Here is a 22,260-nt window from a genome sequence, read left to right on the forward strand (position 1 = left end):
CTGTCCACACAGCTTCTTTCCTCTTCCTTTGGTAAGATTGTAAATGTTATCTTCAGATAAAACAACACTCGACAACACCACCATGAGTGCTTTCTCAAATGCATTCACATAAGAGATGGCACAGGTCACATGACTATAAACATACTCCCTGTGAAACAGGTGCTTTTGCCTGAGAGCTCATGTTTCATTTCTTGTGGAATTTTATGCAGGGTCCACAGTGGATTTCTCAATCAGTCTCTAATACCTTTAAATCTTTGCATGCTTCCTTGGTTAAGGAAATCATTTCTTTAAAGGCTGCTTGGCCTTCCTTGTTAATTGGTTGAAGAGTCTGGTCAGAAACAGTTCCTTTCTACAGCAAAAAGAAATACAAGGCCGGGGGCTATGAGTCTTGGGCAGAATCAGGATGTTTTTCTGGGAGATAATCAAGAATGTGATTACCTTCAGCTCCCAATACAGCCACCATTGTGATTTGGCACTTGGTATTAAAAATCCACCCTTCAGAACAGTTTGACTTCAGCTTTGAAATCTGTGGTCTCATCACCTTTGGAGGTATCTCCTTCTGTCTAGCTTTGCTCCTTTTATTTAGATAAGCACTGTCACGTTTTCAGTCTTCCAAGGTAAGGAAGTAGTCACATGTCATTTTCTTCATTGAAAAAGTCTCCTAGATCAGGTAGTCACCTTGGCAACCCAAGGCTTTCTAGAATCAGCAAAAGGAGAGATGGAACAAGAGGCTCCCCTTACAGACAGACAACATCGCTCCATCATTTCCGACTCTTTGCGACCCTATGGACCATGCAGTCCATGGAATTCTCCAGGCCAGAATACTGGAGTGGGTAGCCTTTCCCTTCTCCAGGGGATCTTCCCAACCCAGGGATCGAACCCAGGTCTCCTGCATTGCAGGCAGAATCTTTACCAACTGAGCTATCAGGGAATGTAGCAGGATGGGCCCTGAAAACCAGGAGCAACTCAGAACATCTTCAGGGCTCACTGGCACGTCAGCCCTGGAGTGTGTCCAGGACACAGTGCTTCCAGGTCAGATAGGGGCCACTGCAGGTGGGGACTGGACAGGAAGGGAGATTCTTGACTGGGGCACCAACAGCCACACCTTGATATCATGGAGTGTCTTCCCTGCTTTAAATAACCCAGAAGCAAAGAGTAACTAATGAGGTTGGTAATGAGACCCAGGGCATTTTAGAACCCAGGATTTTGTGATTAAATATCCATTTTACTGGAACTTTCGCCTTTATGGCTTTAGATAAACTGGATCAGGAGTGACCAAAGCACTGTGGTGTGATTCTGTGGCACTTTCCTAAAGTGTGCACTTTTTTTTTTTTAATGTTTGTCACTTATATACCTGTATACTTCCATGATGCATTCTTTAGGCTCTCTCTACATGTATGTACCTGTCTGTTTAAATACATTAGCTGTTAAAAGTACCGTTGATGTTTGGAAGCTGGTTCCTGGCCATTTCCCTTGTTTGTGTCTTTAGCAGCGTATCTATGTTGGGAAAATGCAACAGTAATTAGGAACGAGATCGTTCACAAGCCACCAGCCTCACCAATTAACTCTTCATTTTTCTACTGATTTGAAATTTTTAGAGTTGTAATATTAGAAAAATTAAAGCAATATATACTTTTTAAACACAGTGTGTTGTCCAAACGTTTCCTCGTTGTTCTGTGGGATATGATTTTTAATGGCTATGTTGAGAAAATGAATGCACGATACATAATTGACATAGCTGTCCTTCTGTAGTTGCATTTACATTGTCTCAGTGGTTTTGCCTTAATTCAGTAGTAAACATTCCACCTTGCCTTCTTTTTAGAATGTTTCCTTAGGTTAATTCCTGAGAGTAGAAATATCTGATCAGATGGTAGAAAAGATTTTGTATCTTCTTAAAACACATTGCCAGTGTGCTTCCCAAAGGGCTCGTGCCCATTTCTGTAAGTTGGCATCTTTTACATAGAGCTCCTCTTTAAAGGTAAAGTGTCCGTATCAGTGGTCAATCTCAGTGCTAGCTTAGACCTGAAATAGGCTCAGTTGGAAATTCCATCCACCAACTGCCCCTCTTTTCTTGAGAGCAGGTTTATTCTCCAGCATTAGTTGGAACCTGGCAGGGTTGTGGTCTGCCCTTTGGACCTGAGGTCTTTCCCATTTTCCTGTCCCATAGGCATCCTGGGGCACTCCGTCAGCTCCCATATAGTGTAGAGAATATATGAGGTTGTGCCTTGGGGCTTAAAATTGTAGCAATTGAAAAGCCTTTAGGGTGAATTATTGAATCTAAACCAGAGCCTCTTGGCTTCCTGTGCTTGACTTGGAGCCTATTCCATTATGGTAGTTTTTACAAAACACTTCTGAATGAGAAATACATTCCAAATCTCTTCCCTCCGCCCCCCGCCCCTCCTGCCAAATGCCACCAGGAAACAGAATCTGGTTATTTCAGTTAGGATATATTAATCCTGACCCTCTCCAGCCCTTGGGACTTTTCAGGTTAGGCCCACACGGCTTTTATTTTTACTCTAGTCTAAACTGTGGTCATATGGATGGCAAAATAAATACTAGAATATTTTAGTTCAGGAGGGAGAGAGGCAGCAGTGCTTATAATAACATGGCAGCAAACCTCTCTCTTCCCTCTGTTTGATATTCCAAAAAAGGAAGAAAGCGCCACTCAGAGCACATCTGTAAGTCATGAACATTTTCCTTTTGTGTGTCATGCATATTCAACATAACCCCCCTCCCTGCACAGCCCAGGCGTTGCTTTAATATCCCTTGCTCCAATATCCCTTGCTCCATAAGAGCCCTAGTTTTGGTGCTGACAAATTTAATTCAAGACCCAGGTAACTTCCCTTCTCTCTTTGGACCAAGAATCCAAACCCTTTATCACAAAGAGAGGTGCAAAGTTGTGGCGTGTTCTGCTCTTGTCCCCCACTGCCCACCCCTCACCCCCTACCTCCTTTTTGGCATCCATGTCCCCGAAGAGGAAGACTGGTTTGTTTACATTTGAAAAGACCCTGATGCTGGGAAAGATTGAAGGTGGGAGGAGAAGGGGATGACAGAGGATGAGATAGTGGGATGGCATCACTGACTTGATGGATGTGAGTTTGAGTAAACTCCAGGAGTTGGTGATAGACAGGGAGGTCTGGTGTGCTGCAGTCCACGGGGTCGCAAAGAGTTGGACACAACTGAGTGACTGAATTGAACTGAATCCTAGGAAGAAAATTAAAAAAAAAAAATGGATTGAATTTCATAATATAGATGTTTCGAAACTCACAAGTTACAAACGGACATAAAGTGAAAACTCTCCAGGTGAGAGATTTTCCATTTAATTAGTTGACCCTGTAATTTTCTCTAGGTGACAAAGCATAAAGTATGTTAAGAATTTAGGTGCAAGGTTTAGATTTCTTTCTGCTCAGTTTAGCTGATGGCTTTTCTTCGTGAAATGGTGGCCTATAGAGACTGAGGGCTGTGGAACAGGGGCTTTGTAGAGTGATATGGCTGTGATATGATTATTGGCAAGGGAGCATATTCTTGCATATTGGCAAGGGAGTGTCCGTAATCAAGGCTATTTGTTGTTACCAAGGCCTAGTTTAAAGAGAAATGGGACCGAGGCCCTGAATCCTGCCTGTTCTATGTCGTAATGCTTGGGGGTGGGGTGGGGCGGGGGAGGGTGCAGAGGAGAATTGCATCCTTCAGTTAAATAAGCATACAGGGGCTTCTGGGTCCTCCTATTTGAGATATTGGTTTAAATTTACCCACCAAACCATTTACTGAGCCAGGACCATACTGTAGACTCAATAGACAAACCCTGTAGGAATAAAAATAATTTTGAAGCAGCTACGCCAACATACCTATGGTGAGACATCTTTTGTGACAATGATATGGATTCTTTTGAATCATAAATATACATTGAGATGAGCCAAGTAATCCTTTGGTCAGATTTTTTTGATATTGTTTTTCTTAACATGCTGATTGTTGGGCTGAGCGTTTTATTAGAGAAAGATTTTATTTGTGCTTTGTTGGCTAGAAAATCGAAGTGCTTTGACCCACATTCTGTTCTTTTTTTAAACAAAGAAGAAAATTTCTACTGTGAAGCACACTAACTCAGTGTTACTTTTTAAAACACTTTTCAGCCATTCCGATGTACTCCAGAGACTACTCTTGTGCCTGGCTCACTGGAGGCATTCTTAATGAATTGGCGAATTCTTTTAAAGTCATCCTTAACTTTCCGTTAGTCCTCCTCAGAATATAAGACTAAATTCCAGATTGCCCTTTTCATAAGGAGACCTTGTAAGAGTTCATGGATTGAGTTTTCCCCGATGTGTTTTAACCAGGTAACTTGTTTAAAATATGTGGTTATTTTCTTTCACCCAATGGCTTCAAGCGTGCAGCCTTTCAGAAAAATGTGACCTCGCCTACTCTTTGTTGAACCTTTACCCATATGCTGGCTCTGAAGCAGTAGGAGATACAGAAAACACCAGATCTGCTCCTGGTTCCTCAGCCTCTTCAAGGAATGTACATTCTAAGGGGTGAGGTAAGCTTACCACATCCAACAGGAAAATCTGCCATGACTAGTAAATTCTGAATGAGTGGTTCAGACCTGCAGGATTATAAGTAGTTACTTGTAGGAATTCTGTCATCTCCCATGCTTTGGTTTGTTTCAAAAGGTTCATGGAACTGGTTGAATTTTTTCACAGTTGCTGATGAGTTGACTCTCTTAGAGTTTATTTTTTGATGTGACATTTTTATGAGCAGCCCAGTCATCTTTTTGCTTCATACTTCACACCCAAATGTGATTCTGCCTTCATAAACCTGATTTTTTTCTTTCTAGAATTGGGTTTATTTTCCTAATAGACACAAGTAAATAATTTAAACTAAATTCCCACTTAATGGAAGGCATGCTGAAGTGTTTCTTAAAGTTGCTGCTGCTAAGTCGCTTCGGTCGTGTCCGACTCTGTGAGACCCCATAGACGGCAGCCCACCAGGCTCCCCCGTCCTTGGGATTCTCCAGGCAAGAACACTGGAGTGGGTTGCCATTTCCTTCTCCTTCTTAAAGTTAGAGACTAGCTTTTTATGTAATTAAGGACCAGTGTAGGTGTTTGAAGCAGGTCTGAGCTTAAAGAACTTTCTTAAGGATTTCTTAAGTAGGAATTTAAGAATCTGCTTTCATGTGTGACCTCAGCTTTTGTATGAGTTACACACAGGATGGTAGAATAAGTCTAGGCCATTGTTAGATAGCAGAGCATTTTCTGTAAACAAGTCCTTAGAATAAGTGCTTTGTAAATACAGTAGCACTTGCCTGTAAATATATAATACAGTCATATCTCACACATGTTCAGGGACCACATTATGTTTCCCAATAGTAAACATAGGTTTCTTTCCTTCCATTACATCTTTGGTTTGCATGGGACACCTAATAGAGATGAAGGTGTTACTAAAATTGAATGAGTGACAGTTGGCTTCCTTCACAGGGGCGGTGTGCAGGATGTGAAGCAGAGAAGAAATCGTTAAGCTAGAATTCTGACTCTTCACACAGATTTTCCCCCATCTATAATGCCAAAAACACTAGTTCTGAAAGATGTTAAATAGATTTTCAGGGCATGTGGGGAGAATTTCCATGGCCAAAATTTGAAAGTGTTGGATCAAGCAGAGTTCAGCAGACTCTTGTATTACAGTTCTTCTCAGGGCCTTTATTATGATTACGTGTGAATTACAAGGCAGGGTCGGGGGGGTGGGTAGTGGGCAGGCCCAGCAAGGCCAACACTCTCAGTGAGCACACACTCTGAAGCCCTGACATGGACATGAATCCTTGTTCCCCACTTCTGAGCTGTCTGTCTTTGGACAAGCCTCAGTTCCTTGGTCTGCAGTGGAGATTGTTGAGATGATTAAATGTGCCAGTGCTTATAAAACACTTCACACAGAATGCCTGGCACATAATAAACACTTAGCATTTAGCTACAGTTAATCCTTTTGAACCCCAGGCTGACTAGCTCTGATAGCTTTGCGTTGTGGGGCATTACAGTTCAATAGCAAGAGCCCAGAATTTAGGTGGCAAATGTTTTGGGCTCCAGTTTGACCACCAACTAGACTGGATGATTTTTAAGTGACTTTATCACTGTGGTGGTCAGTATCTTCACTTTTGATATAAATAGGTCATCCGGATGCCTATAGTGTCCAGTCAAGCTCTAAGATTATATGTTCCCATGGGCTCTACCTAAGCCAGAGTTGGCAAGTTCATCTTAAGGGCAAGTATATCATCCCTGTGGGACTATGTAGGAGAAAATCTTAATTATTATTTCATTTACAGTGTGTGTTAACTAGTAATAAAATAGGTTATTAAGTCATCTCTGGAAAAATAAGCTAGAGTTACAGCCAGTTTCGTGCTTTGTAATCACCATGAAAGTAAATAAGCATTTGAGTCTTTGAGTCCAAGTCAGGACTGAATGTGCCTTTATGCTAAAACTAAGAAACATCATCCAGGTGCCTGTTTTCTATGATGTGATTCAGAGTGTCATAACAGGCCACACAAATATTCAACCTTTACGTCTGTAGGTTGGGTTTGGGGTGGTGGTATCCATAAATAGACTTTCTACTTTCTGGCTTTGCTATCAGCCTAAGTTTCCACCATGTGTGCGTGCAAGCTAAATCACTGCAGCTGTGTCCAGCTCTTTGCAACCCTATGCACTGTAGCCCGCCTGGCTCCTCTGTCCATGGGATTCTCCAGGCAAGAATACTGGAGTGGGTTGCCATGCCCTCCTCCAGGGGATCTTCTCGAACCAGGGATCCAACCCACATCTCCTGCAGCTCCTGCATTGCAGGTGGATTCTTTACCACTGAGCCACCAGGGAAGCCCAAGTTTCTACCATAAGGTGAATTTAACACCTACTGCTTTGAGCTTTAATTATCTTGACCACTGTTTATCGGTTGCAGTAGTTTAAGGCATTTAGAGGACATCCATCTAGTAGATAAAGCAGTGTATCTTTTAAGGAAGACCTCAAATTTCTAAATAACAGATTTCTACCCTGGCAGTTTGAAACATGATATTTGCTGGATGTAAGCTTTACCTCATAATAAAAAAAAAAAACAGCAAGTAGATTTATTCAGTTGCCATCTCACAAATTTTCTTTGCTGAGACAATGGGAAGATTTGTGATATTTCTTATTTTGAAATTAGTGCACTTGTGGTCTTCTATGCACCAAATCAGCATTTTCTCTGTTCATTTTTGTTACAAACATCATATATGTTTGGGCTGAACTGTTTTGTCAGAATATTGGTTTTCATCATTCTCCAGTACACGAGCCCCTCAATTTTCTGTCCTTGGAGGAGTTTATTTCCTCTTAAGGGTTTTGTATAAAGTAAATTGATGTCACCAGATCTGCGTGGAGACTTTTTGTTGTTGTTTTTGATTTGTGTGTGTGTGTGTCATGGAACCTGGGGTTTGGGTAGAGGAAGTGGCAGTGCCTGACTGGAAATGCAGGTGAGGTCGTGTGGTAGAAGAATGTCTTTTAAGGCCAAGGAGTTTTTATTTTATCCAGTGGAAGATAGGGAGCCAAGAAAGGGCTTTTTATATTAGCAGGGGAGCAATGTGGTCATGTTTAAGAATGGTCCCTCAGGAGATGATGGATTCAAAGACAAAGCCCTGAGGGGTGGCTGAGGAAGAAACTGTCCAGGCCCAACATGGCACAGTTGCTGCAGTTTGAAGGGTTGGGAGGAAGTGATAGAGTTGGGAGACAAAGGTAGATTTTACCACCCTTGGGGCGTTACCTCCTCTGTGGCGATAACTCAGGGCTCGGTTCCCGTGGCTGGACCTCCGTTTTGTTCTGTGGTGGCTTTTCCTCCTCATTGTACCTCGTTGCTTTCCACATCTTCCCTCTGCTCTCCCACAACATGTCTCGCATCAGCTGAGGGGAGAAAGGTCTGAAAGACTTGTTTTTCTTCCAGCTTGTACTCTGAGCCCTGTTAGCCAACAGTATTGACGCTGCCCCTTGGTCATGGCCAGTCCCGAATGAAACAGATTCGATAGGAAATCCTGCTGTTGGGCTGGGCCTCTGCATGTTTCCTCCCCGTTGGTTTCTTTCATCCAGTGGCTCTGTCTCATCGAACACGAGAGTGTTCCGTGTGTCTTGGGATTTTCTGCTTAGTGAGGCAAATCACAGTTGGCTGGTGTAGAAGCCGTAGTCTTGAGTCACCCCTTTTCTTGGCTTTTGCAAGATGCGTGTCTTGACCCCAGGGAATGTGAGTGCAGAATTCATTTGCCTTTCTGGGCATGTTAACTGCAGCAATCCTTTCTGCACAGAGTGTGGCGTCTTCACCAAAGGAATTGTCATGTTTGCAAAGATTTTTATTTAGAAGAAAAGACAGTGGAGGTTTTCTTTGAGCGTTATCTGCTACTGTGGGAAAAGAAGCCTGATTATATCAGACTATGGAAGGGGGTGTGTGTGTGTGTGTGTGCACACGTGTGCTAAGCTGCTTCAGTTGTATCTGACTCTTTGCAACCCTATGGACTGTACCCACCGGGGTCCTCTGTCCATGGGATTCTCCAGGCAAGAATACTGGAGTGGGTTGCCATGTCCTCCTCCAGGGGATCTTCTCAACCCAGGGATCAAATGTGCAGCTCCTGTGACTCCTGCATTGGATTTTTTTTACTGCTGAGCCACCAGTGAAGCTGTCTATGGAAGGATGCTGCTGCTGCTGCTGCTAAGTCACTTCAGTCGTGTCCGACTCTGTGTGACCCCATAGACGGAAGCCCACCAGGCTCCCCTGTCCCTGGGATTCTCCAGGCAAGAACACTGGAGTGGGTTGCCATTTCCTTCTCCAATGTGTGAAAGTGAAAAGTGAAAGTGAAGTCGCTCAGTCGTGTCTAACCCTTAGCGATCCCACGGACTGCAGCCCACCAGGCTCCTCCATCCTTGGGATTCTCCAGGCAAGAGCACTGGAGCGGCTTGCCATTGCCTTCTTCTTCTTCTCTATGGAAGGATAGATATTGGCAATTCCTCTGAGGTGCTTGGTGCCCCTGACGTCAGAGGAGGAGATAACTTTTGGTGTGAGGTCATAAGTATTTGTACCACATCAGACAATGGAGGAACAAATCCTTTTAGCTGTCCTTAAATTAAATGTCCCATCAGCCCCAGGACTGCCCTGGAGCCTTGCAGAGCCTGAGGGGCTGCGGCCGTGCCAGCTTCTTTACATGTGTCCTGAGCCCAAGTCTTGTAGCAATTCAGGTCCAACAGCCTCCTCCTAAGGAGCTGGTTGTCATAGAGAAGTGAATTGCTTGTCAAGCCAGCCTGTGTGGTTGAGTCGTGAGGTGGCCACCGTCCTCTGGGAGACGTGTTTTGGCCCATCTGCCTGTGCGTATGACAGACGTGCCCGTCTAGCACCTGGGTCACCTAATGAATAGACTTGCAGTTTACAAGTAGGGATTAAATATTACGCGTGGCCCATGCCACCTCCAACTTCTTTGACAGAGCCAAGAGGAGAAAATCATTCAGTGTTGAGAAAAGGCAAACAGGTTTCTGTTTTTAAGCTCAAGTTGTGCAAATAGGTCCCTGTCCCCGTGTACAGTTTGGGACTGATGATCTCCGAGGCTTCGGATGGAAAGATATCAACTGTAGGAGTCCTGGGGGTCTCGTGACATGTGTTAACTCTGAAGCCTGAGTCAAAGGCCAGTTTGTTTTAGGTCATCTCAGTCAGCAAATATTTATTGAATCCCCATGCCTTCCGAGAGGGCCAGCGAACTCAGGTCATTGAGGCCCAGCCTTCTCCAAGTGTGCTCTGCCGAGGGGCCACAGAAAAATGCACACCAGACAATTAACAGTAACAGCGAGCCTTTGTCTTCAATTGTTCACAGGTTACAAAACCCAAAATAGTTTCTAACAAGGGGACACGGAAGGTCTGAAAAAACAGAGCCTGTTTTGTAGACTGGACTTGGGAGAAAGAATGAGAGGGTTCTGCCGATGGAGTTCATAGGACCAAGTTTAGTACACACAGGACAGCAGACGGCCCAAGCGGTGTTTGCTGAGCACCTGCTGCCCACCAGATCGTGTGACTGTGGGGGGTATGAAGCACAGTTCTTGCTCTCGTGGGAGCTAGGAGACTGCCAGGGTCCGTGACGCCGATGGTGGGGCTGGGAACCCACGGCTCCTGATACTGTAGGTGCACGAGCTTTGGGAAACCCGGCCCGGACTGGTAAGAGCCTTGGAGACTGCTATCATGCAGCATGGCCTCCGAGGGCAGAGTTAAGCTCTGACTGTTCTAGGAAAATTCCAGCACACTCTTGTCTCAGGGTGGTCACTCAGTGCCTGCCAGCCAGGCCACTGGGAAACCAGTGCCTAATTAAGGTCTCAGCTCTCAGAATGTGCCGATGTGGCCGTTTAAGCAAAGTGGGCATCCATATCTTCACGGTAGTTGTCATTGAGGCCTGGAGGACACTGACTTGGGTTGAGAACACTTCAGTCTCTCCAGTCAGCTGTCGAAACCTGAGAGAAGAAAGTGGTGCCGTGATGAGGTGGCTCCGGCATCCTCCTTGGAAGGTTCCAGTCCAGTGACAGCTGGAGCAGAAGAAGGCTTTATTTTATCAATAAAAGGAAATCAAAGGAAAGCCACTGTAATGAGGGAAACAGTTTTTTGTCATTCCTGTTAAAAACAAACATTGTGTTTGTTTTTTTTTAAAAAAAAGGACAATAATGAGTGCTGCCTTTTTCCAAACACAAGTGTTTTTTAGAAGCTGACAGGCTGCTGTGTTTGTTTCTGAGCTTTCATGAAATACTGGTGGTAAAATATCAGTTTACTGAAACCATTTAAGAAAAATTATACATCTATTCAGCCTCCACCTCATGAGAGTGACTCTCTTGGCAGGATTAGGTTGAATTTTAATACTAAAACTCTTACCGAAGAGCTAAGAAGCTGTGGAACTCGTCGACTTAGTAAATGATCCCTTTCCCTATTCAGTGTGTGATTTGCTGTTACCCAGTGCCAGGAGTATAAAAAGAATGCACTCGTGTGGGTTTATCTGCATTTGTCATTAAGGCTCCACTAAGCCTGTGGGCCCCAGATGCGGCTCGCCGTGGGCTGTTGCCCTGGTCCACAGCCTCGCGGGCCCTACTCCTGGAGGGGTGTGGTGCTGGCCTCTACGTGGCCCCCGAGAGCTCCTAGACATGATGGTGCCTCTCTGAGTGTGGCCAGGCCTGTAAATGTCCAAGGGACCTTGACACATCCCTGGGAGGTGATTTTGCCCAAGCACCCCTAATACTTCCCCAAGGAAGTCTTAAATGAGTTGACTGTCTTGTAGCTTTTCCAGCCAAGGAGCCTCACGGTGACTTTGTGAAAGCAGCTGGCTCCAGCTAGCACTGGGGCCACTGGAACTCAGACAGCTTTAGTGGGAAATGAGGGAATAAGCCCGTGATAGGTGCTGCTGGGGCATCTTCTGAGGATCCACTGGGTTAGGTTTCCCTCAGGAGCATTGTCTGTGGTCAGCCCTTGCCGTCATTCGACCTGTCAGGGTGTGTCGAGGAAAGGAAGGGGCAAAAATGTCGGTTTAGAGGAACAGGAAAGAGGGACAGGTAGTCACCGAGGTATAAGCCTGAACAGTGAGATGAATGAATAAACTCATTTCCTAATTTCTCACCGTCCTGAACCCCTTCTCTTTCCTTTCTCAGCGGGCAGAGCTGACATCTGATAAAGACATGTACCTTGACAACAGCTCCATTGAAGAAGCTTCAGGAGTGTATCCTATTGATGATGATGACTATGCTTCTGCATCAGGCTCGGGTAAGGCTAGCTACATCCACACTCATCTCTGCTCTCCGTGTTTGTGTATGGACGCGCACACACACACACACTCTTACACACACATACGCTCACACTCTACTGGAACATGCTTCAGGGAAACAGGCAGGAGGCATAATTGTTAAGGGCATGCTCTGTAGAGTCACAACACCTGGGTGTGAATTCTAGCTCCAGCTACTTGAGCTATGAGATCTTGGGAATATATTTAATGTGGCTGAACCTCAGTTTCCTCATTTATAGAATGGAAGATAATAATAATCCCTTCCACATAGGGTTGTCATGAATCTTAAAGGGATGATATATCTGTAGCTCTTACAGCTTGCTACTTGGCCTGTATTCAGTGTTCTGTCAACATTATCAGAGTGATGCCATGAAAACCACCCTCAAATACTAGTTTCATAAAACTGCCAACCCGACCTTAAAGCTTATAGATGAGACCAAGAAGAGTTATACTTTCTTACTACTAGTGTATTGCTCAAAAGTAGGAGGGAGACTGTAGCAGCCAAGTAAAATGATTGTCCACGGATATCTTCAACTCCTATGGTGTATCAGTTACCTATTACATCAGTAATGCTTTGTAACAAACCATCCCAAAGTGTAGTGGCTATAAACAACAGTCATTTTGTTTAGCTCCTTATTCTTCAGGGTGGCAGTTTAGGTGGCCTGACTGGGCTCTTTCCCATGCCAGTGGTCAGCTGCAGGTTGAGTTTGCTGATCTTGCTGGGATCTGTCATATTTGTGGGGTAGCTGGTCAGACATGGCTCTGGTCACTGTGGGCTCTCATTCTCTAGAACGGCAGCCATTTGTCCACAGGGAGGAGATAGAGATCCCAAGAAAGCAAGTAGGAGTGTGCAAAGGCTCTTGAAGTCAAGGCTTAGAATGGGCACGATTTCACTGCCACGTTTGATAGGTCAAAGCCAGTTGTAGGCTCAGCCCAGACTCTGCTTCCTCGTGAAGGGAGCTGTAGGGTTGTCACAGTGCAGAGGAAAACACTACAAGGAAGAGAAAGGATTTGATCATTTTGCAATCAGTTTCCCATAGGGACATATTTCACCTGTGCCAGGATTGGCTCCCAGGAAACTGAGAAAGAGGAGGAGCTTGTGCATGTTTTAATGTTCAGATCAGGAAGGTGAGGTCAGCAGCATGCTAGGGAAGTCTTATCCAGGATCTTCCTTGATTTGAGTTTCATTTTACATTAAACATTTGGTAAAAATCTGTGTAGTCAAAGCTATGGTTTTTCCAATAGTCATGTGCAGATGTGAGAGTTAGACCATAAAGAAGGCTGAGCATCAAAGAATTGCTACTTTCAAACCGTGGTGCTGAAGACTCTTGGGAGTCGCTTGGACAGCAAGGAGATCAAACAAGTCAATCGTAAAGAAAATCAACCCTGAATATTGATGCTGAAGCTGAAGCTCCAATACTTTCGCCACCTGATGTGAAGAGCCAACTCATTGGAAAAGAACCTGATGCTGGGAAAGATTGAGGGCAGGAGGAGAGGAGGACGACAAAGGATGAGATGGTTGGGCTGGTCCATTGGACCGACTCAATGGACATGCGTTTGAGCAAGCTCTGGGAGACGGTGAAGGACAGGGAAGCCTGGCATGCTGCTGTGCATAGGGTTGCAAAGAGTCAGGCATGAGTTAGCAACTGAACAAATGCTGAATGTAGATGTCTCATAATCAGACCAGCGTGGGCTTCAGAATAACCCAGAGCAAATTAAAATTGTGTCCTTGGGAGAGGACACAATTCTTAACTATATAAGAATGAGTATCTTAGGTTGGAAAGTGGCAAGTCTGAGAAAGACAAGAAGGGCTGTGGCCGACCCAGTTAACAGTGAGCTTACAATGTAGTCCTCGTGTAAAAATAGCCAGAGTTATTCTGGGGAGAGTGGTATATATCACACACGCAGGATGAGTGTGAAAAGTTGTTCTCGTAGCCCACAACTCTATTAATATTGTTCACTCATGGCACCTCTTTTTTTTTTTGTTAACACCTCAAAAGTGCTTTGTAACTGTCTTCTTCAAAATGTCTCAGGAAATTTACGTATACATACATTTTGGTCCTCATTTCACAGATCTTAGAATCTGAGAGTTGTTAGAGACTTCTAGAGCTCGTCCAAGTCATTTTTCTGATTTCTGCTAAGATTGTCCTTAAATTTAACATAAAGAATGCAGATTCAGTCCCGATCCTCTGGAAGCACCCCATGTCCCCCATCCAGATGGAAGGGGATTGAAGTAGTCGTTTGAAATCCTGAACCACTCATCCGACAGATAGAGCTCAGACTTAAATGTGGGCCCACATTGCTTCTGCCTTGGCTGCAGCCTTGGGCAGATCATTGCTGCAAAGAAGTGTATTGGTCTCGATTTTGGAAACCTTCACTATCCTGGGGATGTTGATTTTCAACTTAAAGGTAGTAGAAGCTATAACTAAAATTTATAAAGCCCTTTACTTATTACTTATTTACTTCATGTCAGACACTGTTCCTAGTCTTATAGCATCTCTATAAAGACAGATTCTGTAATCTCTGTTTTTCACATGAGAAAATCTAAGGCTTGAGGATTGAATAGCTTGCCTCAGATCACGCTGTTGGAAGGAAGTGGAGCTGGGATAGGGGCCAGGGAGCTGGGCTTGAGAGTGTGTTCTCTTCACTTCTTTGCTCTACTGCCTCCTTGTGTCCTGAGACCCCACTCTAGAATGAGGAGACCCTGCCTCGGTGACGCACAGTCCCTGGTGGAAACTGGGATCTCCTGGGTTTTGGCCAGTGTTCCCTCTGTCCTCAGTGCTATCATGCCGTTCAGTGGAGGATCACAGGGACTGCAGGAATGTCCCAAGACCCAGAGGGTACCTCCCAGGGGAGAAGATATATCATCCTCATACTATATATGTGGACTCCGGGGTGGACATTGACAGACATGAAAACTTCAACCATCCACTTAAATGCTTTCATGGACATTCACTGGGTGCCAGATGCTTGACCATATTCTTTGGACACAGAGAGGAAAGACTGGGTCTTTGTCCTCAAGGAACCAAGAGTCAGATGAGAAAAATGTAGAAATGAGAAAAAAAATAATTGTTACACCATGTCATGGGTGATATAGCATAAGAAGGTGCTGTACAACAAAAGTGTAAGAGTTAAATGCAGAGTTCTGGATAAAGGTGGCGGATTGAAGGTATATACCTTCCAATACCCAACTAAACTGACCATAAACGAATTGGGCCTAAACTCATGAGGACAAATGGAACAGTATAGGAGCCAAAGGCCACAATGTTTTGAAAACTGGGAGGCTGATGGGCTTGTAGTAACAGACTTGGCAGACATGAGAAAGCGGAATTAGCCAACTGTGGGGTGCGGATGGGGAAAGGGTTGGGGAAAGCAAAGAAGCAAACTAATTTACACGGCAGAATCCCCACGGGACCCTGGAATTCACGCCACTAGATGGAGGGTGAAGATGGTACTAAACTCAGGATGACTGACTGAAAGTTAAAGAAGTAAGTGGATTTCCCACCTGAAACTATCACAGCATTGTTAATCAACTATACTTCAGTTCAGTTCAGTTCAGTCGCTCAGTCGTGTCCAACTCTCTGCGACCCCATGAATCACAGCACGCCAGGCCTCCCTGTCCATCACCAACTCCCGGAGTTCACTCAAACTCATGTCCATCGAGTCGGTGATGCCATCCAGCCATCTCATTCTCTGTCGTCCCCATCTCCTCCCACCCCCAATCCTTCCCAGCATCAGAATCTTTTCCAATGAGTCAACTCTTCGCATGAGGTGGCCAAAGTATTGGAGTTTCAGCTTTAGCATCAGTCCTTCCAATGAACACCCAGGACTGGTCTCCTTTAGAATGGACTGGTTGGATCTCCTTGCAGTCCAAGGGACTCTCAAGAGTCTTCTCCAGCACCACAGTTCAAAAGCATCAATTCTTCGGCGATCAGCTTTCTTCACAGTCCAACTCTCACATCCATACATGACCACTCGAAAAACCATAGCCTTGACTAGACGGACCTTTGTTGGCAAAGTAATGTCTCTGCTTTTTGATAGGCTATCTATCTTGGTCATAACTTTCCTTCCAAAGAGTAAGCGTCTTTTAATTTCATGGCTGCAATCAGCATCTGCAGTGATTTTGGAGCCCAAAAAAATAACTATACTTCAATACACAATAAAAAATTTTAAAAAATGTGGATTCCCTAATTCCTTCCCATCAGAATGCAGCCAAGGGATTGATGCTCCTGACCTGAGAAGAAAACTGATTTGTTATCTGGAGAGGAAAAACAGAGGGTCTTTGGACTGGAAATGTACCAGGCACATTTGGGGATGGGGGGCCCCACATTGAAAACAGGGAGAACAAGTTCTTAGATTAATGCTTAGGTTACTCTGTGGACATGAGTTTGAGTGAACTCCGGGAGTTGGTGATGGACAGGGAGGCCTGGCGTGCTGTGATTCATGGGGTCGCGCAGAGTCGGACACGACTGAGCGACTGAACTGAACTGAACTAATGGAGAGATTTTCCCAGTTGTCTTCTCCCAGTCGGTTCCCAGAACTTGGCCTTCACCCTCTCTAGGGACTTGAACCAACTCAAAGAAAAGAACTCTAAGATACTGATATTGGCATTTGACAGACTTCTTCTGTGTGCCCAGAACTTCTAGTCAGCTGTTCAACCTTTCCCTCTTAAATATGAGAAGACAACCAAGGCTCCCTGGACATTCACAGGAGGACTTCTGAAAGATCAAGACCTTCCTATACCCCCAAATTGGAAGAGAACAGAAACTCACAGTGAGAACTTAGAGAAAAACTTATTAAATTTGTAGAGAGAAGGTGCTTTAATGTTGAAATAAGAAGAGGATACTATTAAAAAGGAACATTGTGAGAGTGCAAGAGTCCTTGGAGAGTAAAACAGTTATGTCAGAAATGAACAACTCATTAGGAGAGGAGATGATATGCAGATATTTATTCAATTCATTCAACAAGTATTTAATAATGACCTGTAACATGGAAAAATAGACACCATTCTAGGTGCTAGGGACACTTTAGTAATTAAAATCTAATGATTCTTTCTCTGGTGGAATAATTTTATTTATTCCTTCCTATATTCTCTATTTCCCAATTTTATCTGTGGGAAAAAAATGCATTTTTTAAAAGATGTATTTCTTCAGGAGGTAGAAGAAAATGTTATTTTTTTTTTTAAATAAGAGACTCAGTGAACAGTGGAAGCAGATAAAAATAGTTCCATGATGGAGAAAGAGGGGATGACACTGATTTTAGGAATGAGAGTTTAAGCAGGAGAGTTTCCAAGGTGGAAACAGGCTTTGGGTTCAAGGCTAAGCTGTTTCAGGCACAGGGGACGGTGAAAGCTGAAGTCGGAGGTGAGGGGGGTGTGATCAGTGGGGTCGCCAGATGTCTGGTTTGGGCAAGAGGGTCAATCTTTTTAATAAAGTTGATAAGAGCCGCCTGATTTAAGAAGTGCTAACTTGAGAGAATTTTCTGCTTTACAAAATCTCTTCTTTCACAATAAATTTTCCTAACTCCTAATTTGGCGATTTGTAACTGTTTTAAGCCAAGAGAGTCTCGAAACCCTTAATTGAAAAATTTTCATTTCTCATTGAATTTTTTTCCTAAGAAACAAATCAGTCATGTTATATATAAAATTTTGATGGAAAATCAGGGAAGCTGATGTGAGAGAGCAGTGTACTTGGACCCATCATTATTAATGACTTATTTATGTAACATTTTATGTACACAGAATGCTTTCAAATATATATATATATATATATCATGTTTGCACCTCTGAGAATTAGGGGTTGTTATCCCCATTTTACTGATGAAGAAACTAACTCAAGCATTATTTGTCCAAGGACACAGAGATAAATGCCAGAACGAGTACTCAGTTTGTTTAATGCCAAATCCCATATTTATTTCAATATACTCTTCACCATTTTTTTTCTGTATAATGAGTGTACATGCTGGAGTAAATCAATATATTAAAATATTTAAAATGAGTCATGTTCATAGCTTTGCACTTTTCCTAGTATCTTACCTCATATTTTTTGAACTGCTTGTTATTTTAACATGATTCCATGCGGAGTCTGGGGCCATTCATCACTTTTTCCTGTCTGGGGAAGCAGGTTAGTTTGAGTTACAGACTTTGAATTTTTTGAGTTGTTACAAGTTTGACAAATGATCAACTTAAGAAGAATGCTGTATTTGAATGTGAACAATTCTCAAATGTTATTTTTGTAAAAAGGCAAAATGAACAAACAAAAAGACATAGTGCCCAGTTGGAAGTCAGTGGTTAGTCCTTACCACACAGATACTGGGTCAGCGCCTGGAGGTGTTGGGATTTTGTTAGACACTCTGTTGGGGAGCCAATCGGATGCAATCCCTCAGCCATAGGAAGCTTCGCTCCCTCGTCCATCAGGGGAAACGTTAGTCAGTCATCACGCAAACAAATGCATTGTTACAAACTTGTGATAAATGCAGTCTTTGGGTAAGAAAGGTGGTGCTAAGTAAGCAGGTGATGCAGACTCTAATGTGGAAGGGAGGCCTTCTCCAAGGAATGACATTTGTGCTGAAGTCCAGAGGTGAGGTTTAGAAATTAACTAGGCAAAGACTTCTGGCTGAAGATCAGGGGACCACAGCTGGAGTCTAGGGGATAACAGGATAAATGATGCTGAAGGCCGGGACTGGACTACACAAGAAGAGGCGGCGGCGTTTTATATTCACCTCGAGAGCAGTGGAGTGCCACTGTTACAGTTTTGGACGGGAGAATGACGGGGCTGCAGCCCGTCTGTGCAGAGCGGACTGGAAGGAATGAGGAGGGAGGGAGGTCCAGTGACTGATGGGAAGACTGGACGAGGGTGGTAGCCCGGGAACCATAGAAAGGTGTTAAGAGTGGAGACACACAAAGAAGGCAAAATCCGTAGAACTGGGTGATGGATTCAGTGTGGTGGTGAGGAAGAGGGGAGGGAGCCAGAGCTGTGATTTACAGGAATGGAGGGCTCCACTCTCTGCCAGACAACATCAGGAGAAAGGACTGCGTTTGTAGAGGGAGAGGCAGGGAAATCATGAGTTCTAGTTTTTTAAAATTTTATTGAAGTATAGTTGATTTACAATATTGTGTTCATTTCTGCTGTACGACAGTGATTCAGTTGTATATATTTTTTCAATATTCTTTTCCATTATGGTTTATCACAGGAGTCTGAATATAGCTCCCTGTGCTACACGATATGACTTTGTTGTTTATCCATTCTATGTGTGATAATTTGCATCTGCTAATCCCAAACTTCCAATCCTTCCCTCCTTACCTCCTCTCCCCTGGCAACCACAGGTCTGTTTCATGAGTTCTGTTTTGAACGTGACTGAGATGTATTTACTACCTTTGAGTCATTCAAGTGAAAATGCCAAGTAGGCTGGTGGATATGTAGGTCTAAATTTTGGAGGAGTGGTAGAAGGAAATCACTTGGGTTAGCTTGGGTTTCATTTGTATTTAGATGTTACAGAAGCCGTGGGTGTGAGACAACATGTAGAGTAAGGCGCAGCCTGGGGCTCCGCCTTAACGAACTTTTCATATTTTGTGTCCAGGTAGAAGACAATGAATCTGCAAAGGAGACTTAGAAATAGCCAGAGAGGTGAGGGGAAAGCCAGGAAGTCAAAGTCATAGAAGCCCAAAGATAGTGTATCAGAAAGGAGGTGGGAGTTGACAAGCGGCCAGTGATACTAAGAGGTTCGATTAGATGAGGACCACTCTGGAAAATGCCACTGGATATGGTATGTGGAGGGGAATGGTGACCTTAAGAAAACAGTGCCAGCAGTGTGGTGACAGGGAACATTCAACTAGGGGGAGTAGAGCAGAGAGTGGAATAGATGGTGTGGGAAGGAGCTGGTGAGTCTGCAGAACACCACTCGGAAAGTCTGACTATGAACAGCAGGTCACTCAGATAAAGGGTCGGTGTTCCCTTTTCGTTGTTGTTGTGATGGAAAATGGAAAATATAGCATATTTCAGCATAGAAGGGAAGCAATCTCTTGAGGAGGAGACACTGAACACACAAGTAAAAGAAGGGCTACTTGAGGGTCTTCCCTGGTGGTCCAGCAGTTAAGAATCCACCTTGCAATGCAAGGGACATCGGTTCGATCCCTGATGGGGGAACTAAGACCCCACGTGCCATGGAGCTGCTAAACCCACGCACTGCAGCCAGAGAGCCCGGGCGCGCAACTACTGAGTCCACGGGCCACTACTGGAGTCTGTGTGCCACAGTGAACATCCCTCATGCCACCACTAAGACCTGATGCAACCAAATAAATTATTTTTAAAAGGGCTACTTGAGAACATTTGGGATGATAATAATATAGAAAAAAATGCCAGACTGCCCACAGATCCACTTTGAAGTCACTTCTTTATTGCTCTGTAGACTGCAGGGAGGTTTATGCTGAGCTGCTGAGGAGCAGGTATTGTGAAAAAACGTGACTCTGTCATTGTCAACTTTAGCCCATGTAGCCTGATACTGTAGAATTCGGTGTCGTGACTCATGTGCTTAGCTCGTCTTTGCTTATTCTTCCAGGAGCTGATGAGGATGGAGAGAGTCCAGAGCTGACCACGCCTCGGCCCATTCCAAAGATACCGTTCACTAGTACTGCTCCGAGACTGGAAACCACGACGCTGAGCAACATACAGGACAAGATCCCTGCTCAGACAAAGGTGTGTTTTATTTCACACCGCGTCATCAGGTTATTGTCAATGTGCCTTTTAAAAAAATCGTACAGAATGTTCCTTTTAAGAGGCACCTTTTAAAACTGTGTAAGGACAACTGGTCTTTTCATTATATTGTAAATGGCTCTTCCTTATTCTTCATGATCATTTTGACATTTGCCACCTACTGCTTTTTTGTTGTTGTTGTTAAATAGGCTTTGTTTTTCAAAGAATTGAGTTGGAAGCACAGAGAGTTCCTGTGTACCACCTGCCCCCACACATGCTCAGCTCCCCCCCACTGTCAACATCCTGTGACAGAGAGGTACACTTGTTGCAACTGGTGAATCCACATTCAGTTCAGTTCAATGGCTCAGTCGTGTCCAACTCTTTGCGACCCCATGGACTGCAGCATACCAGGCTTCCCTGTCCATCACCAACTCCTGGAGTTTACTCAAACTCATGTCCATCACGTCAGTGATGCCATCCAACCATCTCATCGTCTGTCATCCCCTTCTCCTCCCGCCTTCAATCTTTAGCATCAGGGTCTTTTCCAATGAGTTGGTTCTTTGCATCAGGTGACCAAAGTATTGGAGTTTCAGCTTCAGCATCAGTCCTTCCAGTGAACGTTCAGGACTGATTTCCTTTAGGATGGACTGGTTGGATCTCCTTGCTGTCCAAGGGACTCTCAAGAGGCTTCTCCAACACCACAGTTCAAAAGCATCAATTCTTTGACTCTCAGCTTTCTTTACAGTCCAACTCTCACATCCATACGTGACCACTGGAAAAACCATAGCTTTGACTAGGCAGACCTTTGTTGGTAAAATAATGTCTCTGCTTTTTAATATGCTGTCTAGGTTTGTCATAGCTTTTCTTCCAAGGAGCAAGAATCTACATTGTCTGGTCATAATCTTCTAGAGTCCAGAGTTTAACTTAGGCTTTGCTCACCGTGATGTATTACATTGTATGGGTTCTGATACATTTCTAATGGTCGTGTATCCACCATTAGTGTAGCCTGCAGAATAATTGCATTGTCCTAAAAGTCCTCTATGGACAAGAGTTTGAGTGAACTCGGGGAGTTGGTGATGGACAGGGAGGCCTGGCGTGCTGTGACTCATGGGGTCGCAAAGAGTCGGACACAACTAAGCGACTGAACTGAACTGAACTGAAAAGTCCTCTATCCCCTACATGTTTGTTCCTCCTGCCCTCCCAGCCCCTGGAAACCACTGATTTCTTTTAATATCTCCGTAGTTTGTGCCTTTCCAAAATGTTGCATAGTTAGAATCATGTAGTATGTAGTCTTTTCAGATTGGCTTCTTCCACTTAGTAATATGCATTTACAGTTCGACAATGTCTTTTCATAGCTTAATGGCTAATTCTACCTATTATTTTTATCACCCAAGCCCAGCTTATAAACAAATCTTTTTTACAGGGTGCTTCTTCTTAAGGAACTCACAGCCCAGTTAAAAAGCAAAACCTTTTCAGTTTATGTGATGTACATTAAGAAAATTTGTTTTTATTTCATAAAGAATTGGTTGTGAGTTAAAACCATTGTAAACTTTACATCTGCTGAAATAGGTTATGGACTAAGAAGACTCCAGGTACTAATCTCAATAAGTGTTTTCCCCAAGTCTTTTCAGGCCCACCACCAGTGGTATGTAAACTTCAGTTCTTTCAGTGATAATGATGAATGTGGGTACATCTCTATATTTATTTTGAGAGCTGTCTTATTAAGAAATAAGGTCTTTGGCCTTAGAACAGAGCAAAGGTTTCTAATGGAAACTAGGGGACTGGTGATTT

General features: G+C 43.9%; 1 protein-coding gene across 1 annotated transcript in view; it reads left to right on the forward strand.

Annotated features, from left to right (window-relative positions):
- SDC2 (syndecan 2) overlaps positions 1-22,260 on the forward strand; it is a 123,523-nt gene that overhangs the window by 92,388 nt on the left and 8,875 nt on the right. Inside the window, exons 2-3 of the mRNA XM_055431713.2 lie at positions 11,649-11,760; positions 20,336-20,472. Of these exons, the coding sequence (XP_055287688.1) occupies positions 11,649-11,760; positions 20,336-20,472 (249 nt within the window). The remainder of the gene's footprint in view (positions 1-11,648; positions 11,761-20,335; positions 20,473-22,260) is intronic.

This window comes from Moschus berezovskii, chromosome 16, assembly GCF_049115385.1.
Source record: "Moschus berezovskii isolate FMDL1 chromosome 16, NW_MosBer_1.0, whole genome shotgun sequence".
In the NCBI taxonomy this organism is placed as follows: Eukaryota; Metazoa; Chordata; class Mammalia; order Artiodactyla; family Moschidae; genus Moschus; species Moschus berezovskii.